The following is a 13,526-nucleotide window of genomic DNA, read 5'->3' as shown; positions in this document are numbered from 1 at the left end:
TCCTTGGAGCCTTATCCAATTAGATTCTTGAAATACCCTTTGGGGTTGGCCTGGGCTGGGGCTTTGTCTAAGGAAGAGGAGTTAGAACTTTGGGAAGGGGGCTGGTGAGGACAAAGCATGGGATTCAATTAAGGGTGCTGTGTGGTGGATCTATTTCCAGCTGGGCTCCAGGGCAGGAGGCCCCTGAGTTGGGCTTGCCAGAGCCTCATTACCTCTGCCTGCACTCTGCCCCATTCTATGCCATCCAAAGGAACATAGAGCCCTGACTCAGACAACTGCAAGGATGACTTGGAGCACTAGCCACAGGCAGAATCACTTTTCCTCTGCATGTGAAGCCATCCAGAAAGCTTCTTGCCTTTGAAGATGTTCTTACAGAAAGAGAAAAGGGGATGAGGAGGGAGTTAGGGGCTGGAGAACAGAATGCCTACTCCAGTGTGTGTAGAGAAGAGTGTCAGAAGAAAATACATCTGAGTTCCTTCTCTTCCTGTAACTGACCCCATATGGATTGGCAGGAAAATGGGATCCATATGTTGCTAATTTGTTTACACTTTGATCTGCTCAGCCATACAAAACAGGCCTCTGCTGTGTAGTGCTGGGACTGGAGACTCTTCTCAGGCCTAGCTCCTCCTCACAAGGAGCCAGGAACCAGCTTTGCAGAGGACAAATGAAACTGGCCACTAGAGCAGTCCTGGAAAGATTTTGAGCTGCTTGCCTGGGAGGGTTGAGCAGATTCTAGGTAGGACACTGGTTTTTCCCTCCTCTGTACCAGTCGACTCGACAGCAATGGGCTTGGTTTTTGTACCAAGCGAATGTGACAGCACCAAGAAATCATTGCAGGTCAAATCTAAGCTCTGCTGGAGGGTAGGCAGGGCAGCTGGAAATGCTTGAGTTATAAAGAAAGCTGGCTTACCCTCACAGGACCCAGTTGTGGCAGGACATGACATTCTTCACTGTTAGGCCTAGATAATATAATCATGGTCCTTCTCTGGGAAGCCAAGCTCGAAAAGCAAGTCTCTGACAAGTTATCTCTGCCCTCATTCCAGACATGTCACTATGGTCACTCCCATGTCTCCAGGCCTGTATTTTCGTACATCAGCGCAGGAAGACTGGAAGTAAAACCAAAACCAAACCTGTTGCCATCGAGTTGATTCCGACTCATAGAGACCCTATAGGACAGAGTAGGACTGCCCCATAGTGTTTCCAAGGAGCACCTGGTGGATCTGAACTGTGGACCTTTTGGTTAGCAGCCATAGCTCTTAACCACTTTGCCACCAGGGTTTCCAGATTGGAAGTAGGATGTACCAAAACTTCCAAAATGTCTTTGGCAGAGACTCAACAGAGTTTTTTTTTAAGGAATCCCACATTCCTCAGGCTGTGCTGTAGGATCTTCAATTATCCTCTCCCCTACAGACATGTTTCTGCAGGGCTGGCAGAAAAGAAAGCAGAAAAAAGAAACTTGTGGCCTGCTCCTCTCCTGACTCAACCAAGTTCTGCCAGTGGGACTAGGGATTAAGTTTAGCCTAGGCCTAGCTGGATAGCTGAGTTCTGGATCTGTACCTCAGTGGGGGACACTATTAAACATCCTTTTTCATGTCCAAAACATGAATCTTTCTCCAAAATCATCCATGCATTGTCAGGTACATGTGCCTGGAAAAGGGCCAGAAATGCTAAACATCCTTAGGCTTAGCAGACTATTTTTCAGCATAAGATTCCCTCAGAATCCTGGAATGCTAGGTGTTCGAATAGGTGCCACTTGAGAAGGCTCGTTTCTGGGAAGGAAGGTGAGGTAATGAGGTGTGTGGCATATTGGAGAAGAATAGAATAGCAGGGCTGGAAAAGACCTGAAAAGATCAGCCGGTCTAATCCCCTCATGTTACAGATACAGACATAGAGTTCCAGAGAGGGGAATAAAAACCACCAAACCCACTTCCGTCAAGTCGATTCCGACTCATAGCAACCCTATAGGACAGAGTAGAACTGTCCCATAGGGTTTCCAAGTAGCGCCTGGCAGATTTGAACTGCTGACCTCTTGGTTAGCAGCTGTCGCACTTAACCACTATGCCACCAGGGTTTCCAGAGAGGGGAATAGACTCATCAATTTTTCCATAGCCAAAACTGGTTTTAGGCCCAGTTGTATGAACTCCCAGTATTGGGCTCCTCCTAACACTTCGAAACTCTTGGGACTTCTCTGGGGATATTACCTAACAATGTATACTAAGAGCCCTATCTAGATGAGTGCCATTGAACACTGAATCCTGGAGCAGGGAGCCCTGGTGGCGTAGTGGTGAAGAGCTCGGCTGTTAACCAAAAGGTCAGCAGTTCAAATCCACAAGCTGCTCTTTGGAAACCCTATGGAGCAGTTCTACTCTGTCCTATAGGGTCGCTGTGAGTCGGAATCGACAGCAAGGGTTTTTTTTTGACATGGCCAGGGCCACAGGGGATCTGCAATGAGAAGAGTGTCTCTAGCTGAATCCCAGAAAGAAGCCAACCCTCAGCCTTGGGGAAATGGCCAGCAACCCCTAGCCTTACCTGGTGAAGGAGCTGGTATGAAGGCCAATGAAAGCAACAGCAGCCCCTGCAGTCGCTGTGATTCGGCAGCCCAAACGGTCAGTGAATATACTCACAATGGGAGAACAGAAGAAGATCATGCCCATTGCAAGGGCTCCTACCCATGCTGTGGAGAAAAGAAGCACAAAGACACCTTAGTTTAATGTGGTGCCTAGTGGCACGGCTGGTATCTGTTTTTCTTCTTTGGCATCTTGGAGGGAGCATTCCGTTGGGCTGACTTGCCAGATTGCTGATCCCTAAAGATCAGAGAGGTTAGGCGACTTTCAAACCACCTGAAGCAGGGCCATGTGAGAGCCAGAAGCCTAGTTCATAAATACACCTAGAATTTTAGAGCTGGGGCAGGGGGCCTTTAGAGATCATCAACTCTATGGCAGAGGCCTGTTTTGTGTGGCTGAGCAGAGCAAAGAGTAAACAAATTAGCTAGCCACCAAAATAAATTCTTTTTTTTTTTTTTTTAATCTGGCACACAGCTACAGTACATTTCGCAGCATCTTTAGAAGTTTGGTGTGACCATGTGACTGAAATCTGATCAATAGAATGTGGGTAAAAGTGATATGCACCAATTCCAGGTCTGGATCATAAAAAAAACTCCCATGAGGTTTCTGTTCTCCTGTAGGCTACAGTTGTAGCTTGGCCTTGGAAGCCATGTATTGATACTGGCAGAACTGTCATCGGTCTGCCTGGGTCCTTGAATAACTACATGGAACAAAGTACCCCCTCTCTTGTTAATATGAAACCCCTACCCTGAATGTTACATGAGAAAAAGAAGTTTTTCTTGTTCTTTTAGCCACTGAATTTTTTAGGACTTTTTGTTATAGCAGCTAAACCAACAGAAACTAAAACAAAGAGACTCCTTCATCACCATCTTATTGATGAAGAAACAGGTCCAGAAATGTGAATGGACTTGTCAAAGATCACACTTAGTGACAGACTTGGGCAAACCCAGCTCTCCTTATTCCTAGTTCCAAGTTTTTTTCATTATATCTTCTATTGGGGGGAATAAAGCTTCTCATCACTGGAGGTGTGCAAGTAGAAATTAGACATAAAATGGAATTTAAGGCAGTGGAATCATATTTGGACTAGACAACAATGCAGGCCCTTTCAGGGACATTAAGCCAGCTCCATTGCCTTAGGCACTGGGCAACTTGGCTGCAGGGGCAAGGAATATGGAGGTTAAGCCTTCAGGAACTCAGGTCTGGCTTGTCTTAGACATTGGAACAGCTCTGTGAAGATGCTACAGGGAAAAGCCTCCTGGAATTTTACTAAGACAAAGGATAGGTTCAGTAGCCACCCAAAATTTTCTAAGGACACTGGGCAGAAGGTCATGCTTAAATCCTTTACCAGAGGCTATACTTAGCAAATCCCTGACTCCAAATTAAAAAAAAAAATTAAAAAACCCAAACTGCTGTGGAATCGATTCCAACTCATAGCGACACTATAGGAGAGAGTAGAACTGCCCCACAGGGTTTCCAAGGAATGGCTGGTGGATTAGAAGTACCCACCTTTTGGTTAGCAGCCGAACTCTTCACCACTGTGCCACCAAGAGTTTATTCTGTTTTTTAAGGCTTTTAAGTGTCCATAGCAATCCTTACCAGAGAGAAAGAAATTTGCCCTCTTAGATTCTTCCAGCCCATTTCCCCTTGCTTAGCCCTCAGAAAGAAAGCTCAAGCCTTTTTATGTTTGAAGGCTGTTATCAAGTTTCATCTTGGGTCTCTTTTTTCTAGGCTAGATAATCTTAGTTCCCTTAACTTTTCTTCCTAACTTTAATTTCTAACCCTGTAATTACTTTTAGAGCTCTCCTCTGAACACTTTCCAAGTCTTCATCATCATCATCACCAAAAGGCATTTACTGAATGTCACCTGAGCAGAACGCCAGGCCAGCTTCTGGTTCCCTTAAGTTGTTGAGCTCCAAGCTGAGCCAGGGAATGCAGTCTGAGTGAGGTCAGGGCTAGTCCACCACCTGTGTCTGTTACCCCAGTGCCAACTAGGTTGGTACTCAGATTCTCACTGGGATATTGGCTTTCCTGGAGCCCCAACCTGAGCCCCAGCTCTCTGGCTCCAAAAATACTGGTGTGGGACGGCAAAAGACCTGGGCTCTCATCTTAATTTTACCTTGAACAAGTCACACAGCACTTTTTGATCCTCAATTTTTTCATCTGTAAAATGAGGATTAAAATTCCTGTTGTGCCTTCCTCAAAGTTTTTTTTAAACGATTATCAGAGGCAATTTTATATATAAGAGAGCTTTGTAAATACCAATAATCACAACCATATGTAAAAATTAACACAAAATGGATCATAGACTTAACTGTAAATTAAAATTATAAAACTTCCAGAAGAAAGCATAGAAGAAAATCTTTTAGACCTTTGATTAGGCAAGGGTTTCATAGATATTCATAAAAAGGAGGATCCATAAAAGAAAAAACTTGATTAAATAGACTTCATCAAAATTAAAAACTGCTTGCCTCAGTGAGTTTCTTATAATGGTGATGGGATGATTTAGAAAAACATAGTGGTGATGGTTGCACAACATGGTGAACATCATCAGTGTCACTGAAGTGTACACGTAAAAATTGTTGAATTGGCAAATGTTTTATTCTGTGTGTGTATATATATATAATCACATACATATACAATCTCAATTTAAAAACCAAAAAAAATTAAGAACTTCTGTTCTTTGAAGGGGACACTGGTGGTTCAGTGGTAGAATTCTCATCTTCCATGTGGGAGACTCTGGTTAGATTCCCGGCCAATCCACCTCATGTGCAGGCACCATCTGTCTGTTATTGGAAGCTTGCATATTGCTATGATGCTGAACAGATTTCAGCAAAGCTCTCAGACTAAGACTAGGAAGAAAGGCCTGGTGATCTATTTCTGAAAATCAGCCAGTGAAAACTTCATGGATCATAACTGTCCAATTCCTAGCTGCTCATTGGGATGGTGCAGGACCAGGCAGCATTCCATTCTGTTGTGCATGACTGTCAGAGACTGAGTTGCGTCCCTCCAAAATATCTGTCAACTTGGTTAGGTCATGATTCTCAGTATTGTGTGGTTGTCCTCCATTTTGTGATTATAATTTTATGTTAAAGAGGATTAGGGTGGGATTGTAACACCCTTACTAAGGTCACATCCCTGATCCAATGTAAAAAAAATTTTCCCTGGAGTGTGGCCTGCACCTTTTATCTTACAAGAGATAAAAGGAAAGGGGAGCAAGCAGAAAGTGGGGAACTTATACCACCAAGAAAGCAGTGAAAGGAGCAGAGCACATCTTTTGGACCCAAGGTTCCTGCATGGAGAAGCTCCTAGTCCTGGGGAAGACTGATGACAAGGAACTTCCTCCAGAGCTGACAGAGAGAAAGCCTTCCCCTGGAGCTGATGCCCTAAATTTGGACTTCTAGTCTACTAGACTGTGAGAAAATAAATTTCTGTTTGTAAAAGCCATCCACTTGCAGTATTTCTGTTATAGCAGCACTAGATAACTAACACAATGACATCACCATGAGTTAGGGGATGATTTGATGTCAGCTAACAACAACAACAGCTCTTCAGAAGACACTATTAAGAAATTGAAAAGACAAGCCATAAACTAGGAAAAATATTTGCAAAACTCATATCTGATAAAAGACTTGTATCCAGAATACGAGTTGACTGTCACAAATAAATAAGAAATTAAACAGACCAATGTTTTAAATGGACAGAAGACTTGAAAAGACATCTCTCTCTCTCTCACTCACATAATATGAATAGCAATTAAGCACGTGAAAAGATGCTCAACACCATTGTCTTAGTCATCTAGTGTGGCTGTAACAGAAATACCACAAGTGGATGGCTTTAACAAAGAGAAGTTTACTCTCTCACAGTCCAGTAGGCTAGAAGTCCAGATTTAGGGTGCTGGATCCAGAGGAAGGCTTTCTTTCTCTGTCAGCTCTGGAGGAAGTTCCTTGTTACCAGTCTTTCCTTGGTCTGGAAGTATCTCAGCACAGGAACCTCAGGTCCAAAGGACTGCCCTGCTCCCGGCACTGCTTTCTTGGTGGTATGAGGTTCCCATGTCTCTCTGCTCACTTCTGTCTTTTATATCTCAGAAGAGATTGGATTAAGACACTATCTAATCCTTTAGACCTCATTACTATAACTGCCACTAATCCATCTTACTACATCGTAGTGATAGGATTTATGACACATAAGGAAATCACATCAGAAGATAAAATGGTAAACAATCATACAAGGGAATCATGACCTAGCCAAGTTGACAGATTTTTGGGGGGACAAAATTCAATACATGACAACCATTAATCATTCAATAAATGTAAATTAAAACCACAATAAGATACCCCTACACACTCATTAAGAAAACTTTAAAAAACTGAAAATATCTAGTACTTTGGAAAACAGATGGCTTCTTATAAAGCTAAACACACACTTACCATATATCTCACTCCTAGGCATTTACCCAAGATTAACAAAATCTTATATTACACAAAAACATGTACCCACGGAGGTGGGATCAAGATGGTGGAGTAGTCAGACACATCTGGTGATCCTTCTTAAAACAAACAAAAAAAAGACCCCCCAAAAATAAGTGAAACAATTATATTTATGACAAGCTAGAAGCCCTGAACATCAAAGACAAAGTTAGAAAATGGACTGAGAGGCAGGAGGAGGGAGAGATGGTTCAGAAGCGGAGAGGAGTTGCTGGACCTGAATCACTGGGAACCCTCAGGCACCATTCCCTGGAGTGACCACAGCGGGGCTGGTGGTAGCATCCTGGACTCGGTTTTCTAGGGTAGAGACAGCGAGCCGCACAGCCTGCTCACACCTCCGGAGCCAGAGAAGAACAGTGCTCTCGGCAAACGCTAAGTACTTGAGTTTATTTTACTGTGCCCCAGCACCCAAGCTGGTTTCAGTGGCTGTTGATTTCCCTGGGCCTGAGGCAGGCTCTGCTGAAAACTCTGAGCCATTCTCCCGGCCTTGGAGATGGAATAAATTCACAACTGGGGGAAAAGATAATCTGCCAGCTTCGCTAATCTGGAGAGCTCAGGACAGAAGCGGCTCCTGTCCAGGCATAAAGGATCAATGGTCCTTGAACACCTTTCCCCCCTGCATGGACCTGTGTGGACCTATTACAGGAGAATAGGCCTTTATTGGCAGAATGCAAATGTATCAGATGTGTGGTGGAGAGGGGGGTGTTTGATGTTTGAGAATGCTTTGCCAATTAAACAGGGCCCTCACCTGAAAAAAAAATTTAATAAGCTGTAAGAATCCATAGAGAGAGAGCAATCAGAAATTCAGAAGATTAACAATAAAATTACAGAATTAGTCAACTCAATAGAAAGTCAGAGGAGCAGAATTGAGGAAGTGGAAGGCAGAATTAGTGAGACTGAAGATAAAATACTGGGCACCAATACATATTTGAAGAAAAATCAGATAACTACAAGACACTACTGCAAGAAACAAAAAGAGACCTACATAAGTGGAAAAACACCTTGCTCATGGATAGGAAGAATTAACATTGTAAAAATGTCTATTCTACCAAAAGTGATCTATAGATACAATGCAATTCGGATCCAAACTCCAATGACATTTTTTAATGAGATGGAGAAACAAATCACCAACTTCATAAGGAAGGAAAAGAGGCCCCAGATAAGCAAAGCATTACTGAAAAAGAAGAACAAAGTGGGAGGCCTCACACTACTTATTAGAACCTATTATACGGCCACAGTAGTCAAAACAGCCTGGTACTTATACAACAACAGATACATAGACCAATGAAACAGAATTCAGAATCCAGACATAAATCCATCCACATATGAGCAGATGATATTTGACAAAGGCCCAAAGTCAGTTAAATGGGGGAAAAGACAGTCTCTTTAACAAACAGTGCTGGCATGACTGGATATCCATCTGCAAAAAAATAAAACAAGACCCATACCTCACACCACGCACAAAAGCTAACTCAAAATGGATCAAAGACCTAAATATAAAATCTAAAATGATAAAGATCATGGAAGAAAAAATAGGGACAACAGTAGGAGCCCTAATACATGGCATAAACAGTATACGAAACATTACTAACAATGTACAAACACCAGAAGAGAAACTAGATAACCGGAAGCTCCTAAAAATCAAACACCTATGCTCATCCAAAGACTTCACCAAAAAGGTAAAAAGATTACCTACAGACTGGGAAAAAGTTTTTAGCTATGACATTTCCGATCAGCGTCTGATCTCTAAAATCTGCATGTTACAGCAAAAACTCAACAACAAAAAGACAAATAACCCAATTAAAAAATGGGCAAAGGATATGAACAGACACTTCACTAAAGGTGACATTCAGGTAGGTAACAGATACTTGAGGAAATGCTCACGATCATTAGCCATTAGAGAAATGCAAAGCAAAACTACAATGAGATTCCATCTCACTCCAACAAGGCTGGCATTAATCCAAAAAACACAAAATAATAAATGTTGGAGAGGTTGTGGAGAGACTGAAACACTTATACACTGCTGGTGGAAATGTAAAATGGTACAACCACTTTGGAAATCGATTTGGCACTTCCTTAAAAAGCTAGAAATAGAACTACCATACAATCCAGCAATCCCACTCCTTGGAATATATTCTAGAGAAATAAGAGCCTTTACACAAACAGATACATGCACACCCATGTTCATTTCAGCACTGTTTACAATCCAAAAAGATGGAAGCAACCAAGGTGCCCATCAATGGATGAATGGATAAATATATGATATATTCACATAATGGAATACTAGGCATCGATAAAGAACAATGATGAATCCGTAAAACATTTCATAACACGGAGGAATCTGGAGCGCATTTTGCTGTGTGAAATTAGTCAGTTGCAAGAGGACAAATAATGTATGTGACCACTATTATAGGAGCATGAGAAATAGTTTAAACAGAGAAAAGAATATTCTTTGATGGTTATGAGAGGGGAGCGAGGGAGGGAGAGGGGTATTCACTAATTAGATAGTAGACAAGAACTATTTTAGGTGAAGGGAAAGACAACACGCACTATTGGAGAGGTCAGCACAACTGGACTGAACCAAAAGCAAAGAAGTTCCCTGAATAAACTGAATGCTTCGAAGGCCAGTATAGTAGGGGCAGTGGTTTGAGGACCATGGTTTCAGGGGACATCTAGGTCAATTGGCTTAATAAAATCTATTAACAAAACATTCCTCATCCCACTTTGGTGAGTGGCACCTGGGTTCTTAAACGCTAGCAAGCAGCCATCTAAGATGCATCAATTGGTCTCAACCTACCTGGAGCAAAGGAGAATGAAGGACACCAAAGGCACAAGATTATTATGAGCCCAAGATAAATCAGAGACTACATCAGCCTGAGCTCAGAAGAACTAGATGGTGCCTGGCTACAACCAATGACTGCCCTGACAAGGAACACAACAGAGAATCCCTGAGGGAGCAAGAAAGCAGTAGGATGCAGACCTCAAATTCTCGTAAAAAGACCAGATTTATTGGTCTGGCTGAGACTAGAAGGACCCCGAAGGTCATGGTCCCCAGACCTTCTGTTAGCCCAAGACAGGAACCATTTCCAAAGCCAACTCTTCAGACGGGGATTGGACTGGCTCCTTGGAAACTCTATGGGGTAGTCCTACTCTGTCCTATAGGGTCGCTATGAGTTGGATCGACTCGACGGCACTGGGTTTGGTTTTTTTGGTTACGGGATAGAAAATGGTACTGGTGAGGAGTGAGCTTTTGGATCAAGTAGACACATGAGACTATGTTGGCAGCTCCTGTCTGAAGGGGAGATGAGAAGGCAGAGGGGGTTAGAAGCTGGCTGAATGGACATTAAAACAGAGGGTGGGGAGGACTGTGCTGTCTCATTAGGGGGAGAGCAACTAGGACTATACAGCAAGGTGTATATAAATTTGTATGAGAGACTGACTTGATTTGTAAACTTTCACTCTAAGCACAATAAAAATTTCAAAAGAAAGAGTACCCACATGTTCATAGCAGTTTTTCTTCATAATCACCAAAAAACTGACAGCAACCCAAACGTACTTCAACTGGTGAATGGATAAGCGAACGGGATTCATCAATACAATGGAATAAAACTCTGCAATAAACAGGAATGAACTATTGATAAGGCAACAACTAGGATGATTCTCAAAGGCATTACACTAAATGAAAGAAGCCAGACTCAGATGATTCCATCTATATGAAATCCTGGAAAAGGCAAAACTATGGGGAAAGAAAAACAGATCAATGGGTGCTGGGGCAGAGTGGAGGGAGAAGGTCAATTATAGAGGGGCACAAGGGAAATTTTGGGGCGATGGAAATTTATATATCTTAACTATGGTTATGGCATACTTTTGTCAAAATTCATAGAACTGAGCATATAAAAAGGGTGAATTTTACCATATGTAAATTGTACCTCAATAAATTTAATGTTCTAAAAAAGGGACGAGGACAAGAAAGCGTGAAATGTCAGTGAAAGGTCTCATTTACAATGCATGGACTTTTATTCCACTAGATTTCCAAGAAAAGAGCCCTGATGTTTTGTCAAAGAGGAAAAAAAAATTAATCTAGTAAATCATCTTCCTGCCATCTATCAACTAGAACTAGCCATTATATGGCTCTTCTGCATATCTATGATACAATACGAACTGGCGATTAGGCTTGTAAGCCATCTTTTGTACAGTCAAGGAAAGTTTAAATATTTGTTATAGTTTTTTTAATTAATCTTTTTTTTTGTTTTGTTTTTACTTTCAAATATTGAAATAATTACAGATCCATGAGAAATTGGACATAGTCCTGAGAGATCCTATGTACCCTTCACCAAGCTTCTGGTTACATCTTACATAACTATAGTGCAATATCAAAACCAGAAAATTGGCATTGGTACAATGAGTGTGTGTAGCTGTTATTTTAAAACATGTATAGACTTGTGTAACCATCATTAAGATAAAACCAAACCAAACCGGTTGCTGTTGAATTGATTCCGACTCATAGTGACCCTATAGGACAAAGTAGCACTGTCCCATAGGGTTTCCAAGGAGCGCCTGGTGGATTTGAACTGCCATAGCACTTAACCACTATGCAACCAGGGTATCCATTAAGATAATGATACAGAACTATTTCATCACCACAAAGGTTCCCTCTGTGCCACCCCTTTATAGTCATACCCAGTGCATTACCCCGCTCTTCCACCATCCCTTACTCCTGGCAACCACTAACTTGTTTCCGATCTCTATAATTTCATTACTTCAAGAAAGTCATATAAATGGAGTTATACAGTATATGACCCTGACATGTCTGTCAGTTTGTCACACTGTGGTGGCTCGCATGTTGCTGTGATGCTGGAAGCTATGTGTCTTAGTCATCTAGTGCTGCTATAACAGAAATACCACAAGTGGGTGGCTTTAATAAAGAGAAATTTATTTCTTCACATAAAGTGGGCTAAAAGTCCAAATTCAGGGTGTTAGCTCCAAGGGAAGGCGTTCTCTCTCTGTTGACCTTCTCATCAATCTTCCCAAGGACCAGGAGCTTTTCTGTGTAGAGACTCCAGGTCCAAAGGATGTGGTCTGCTCCCTGCACTGCTTTCTTGATGGTATGAGGCCCCTGTCTCTCTGCTGTCTTCTCTCTTTTATATCTCAAGAGATTGTCTCAAGACACAATTCAATCCTGTAGACTGAGTTCTGCCTCACTAACAACTGTTGCCCATCCTCCCTCATTAACATCATAAAGGCAGGATTGCTAGTATTTGAAATACTGGTGGCATAGTGTCATGGATTAAATTGTGTCCCCCCAAAAATATGTGTATCAATTTGGCTGGGCCATGATTCTTGGTATTGTGTGATTTTCCTCAAAAACTCAATTCAATCCATGACACTATGCCACCAGTATTTCAAATACTAGCAGGGTCACCCATGGTGGACAGGATTCATCTGAGCTTCCAGACTAAGACAGACTAGGAAGAAGGACCCAGTGATCTACTTCTGAAAAAATTAGGCAGAGAAAACCTTATGAATAGCAGCAGAACATTGCTAATATAGTACTGAAAGATGAGCTCCTCACGTTGGATGGAACTCAAAATACAATTGGGGAAGAGCTGCCTTCTCAAAGTAGAGTTGACCTTAATGACATGGATGTACCCAAACTTATGGGACCTTCATTTGCTGATGCAGCATGACTCAAAATGAGAAGAAACAGCTGCAAACATCCATTACTAATAGTAATGTGGAATGTATGAAGTATGAATCTAGGAAAATTGGAAATCATCAAAAATGAAATGGAATGAATAAACATCGATGTCCTAAGCATTAATGAGCCTAAATGGACTATTATTGACTATTTTGAATCAGATAATCATATATTCTATATGCTGGGAATGATGAATTTCATCCATCATCAAAAAGAACATTTCAAGATGAATCCTGAAGTACAACGCTGTCAGTGATAAGATAATATCCATATGCCTACAAGGAAGACCAGTTAGTATAACTATTATTCAAACTTATGCATTGATAATTACTGGTGATTGGAATGCAAAAGTTGGAAACCAAGAAGAAAGAACAGTAGTTGGAAAATATGGCATTGGTGATAGAAACGATGCCGGAGATCGAATAATAGAATTTTGCAACTCCAGTGACTTCATTGCAAATACCTTTTTTCACCAACATAGATGATTACTATACAGGTGGACCTCACCAGATGGAATATGCAGGAATGAAATTGACTACAACTATGGAAAGAGACAGAAACCCTACTGGCGTAGTGGTTAAGTGCTACGGCTGCTAACCAAAGGGTTGGCAGTTCGAATCCGCCAGGTGTTCCTTGGAAACTATATGGGGCAATTCTACTCTGTCCTATAGAGTTTCTATGAGTCGGAATTGACTTGATGGCACTGGATTTGGTTTGGTTTTTTGGCTATGTAAAGAGATGATGGAAAAGCTCAATATCATCAGTCAGAACAAGGCGAGT

At 41.8% G+C, this 13,526-nt stretch overlaps 1 protein-coding gene across 1 annotated transcript in view; it reads right to left on the bottom strand.

Annotated features, from left to right (window-relative positions):
* The window catches only part of SLC16A2 (solute carrier family 16 member 2), a 218,362-nt gene that overhangs the window by 11,550 nt on the left and 193,286 nt on the right, over window positions 1–13,526 (bottom strand). The window contains exon 2 of the mRNA XM_064278564.1: window positions 2,530–2,674. Coding sequence (XP_064134634.1) covers window positions 2,530–2,674 — 145 coding nt within the window. The remainder of the gene's footprint in view (window positions 1–2,529; window positions 2,675–13,526) is intronic.

The sequence above is a fragment of the Loxodonta africana genome, chromosome X, assembly GCF_030014295.1.
Source record: "Loxodonta africana isolate mLoxAfr1 chromosome X, mLoxAfr1.hap2, whole genome shotgun sequence".
Lineage (NCBI taxonomy): Eukaryota > Metazoa > Chordata > Mammalia > Proboscidea > Elephantidae > Loxodonta > Loxodonta africana.
Note: the sequence above shows the minus strand (reverse complement) of the source record. Positions and strands in the feature narration are given on the sequence as shown.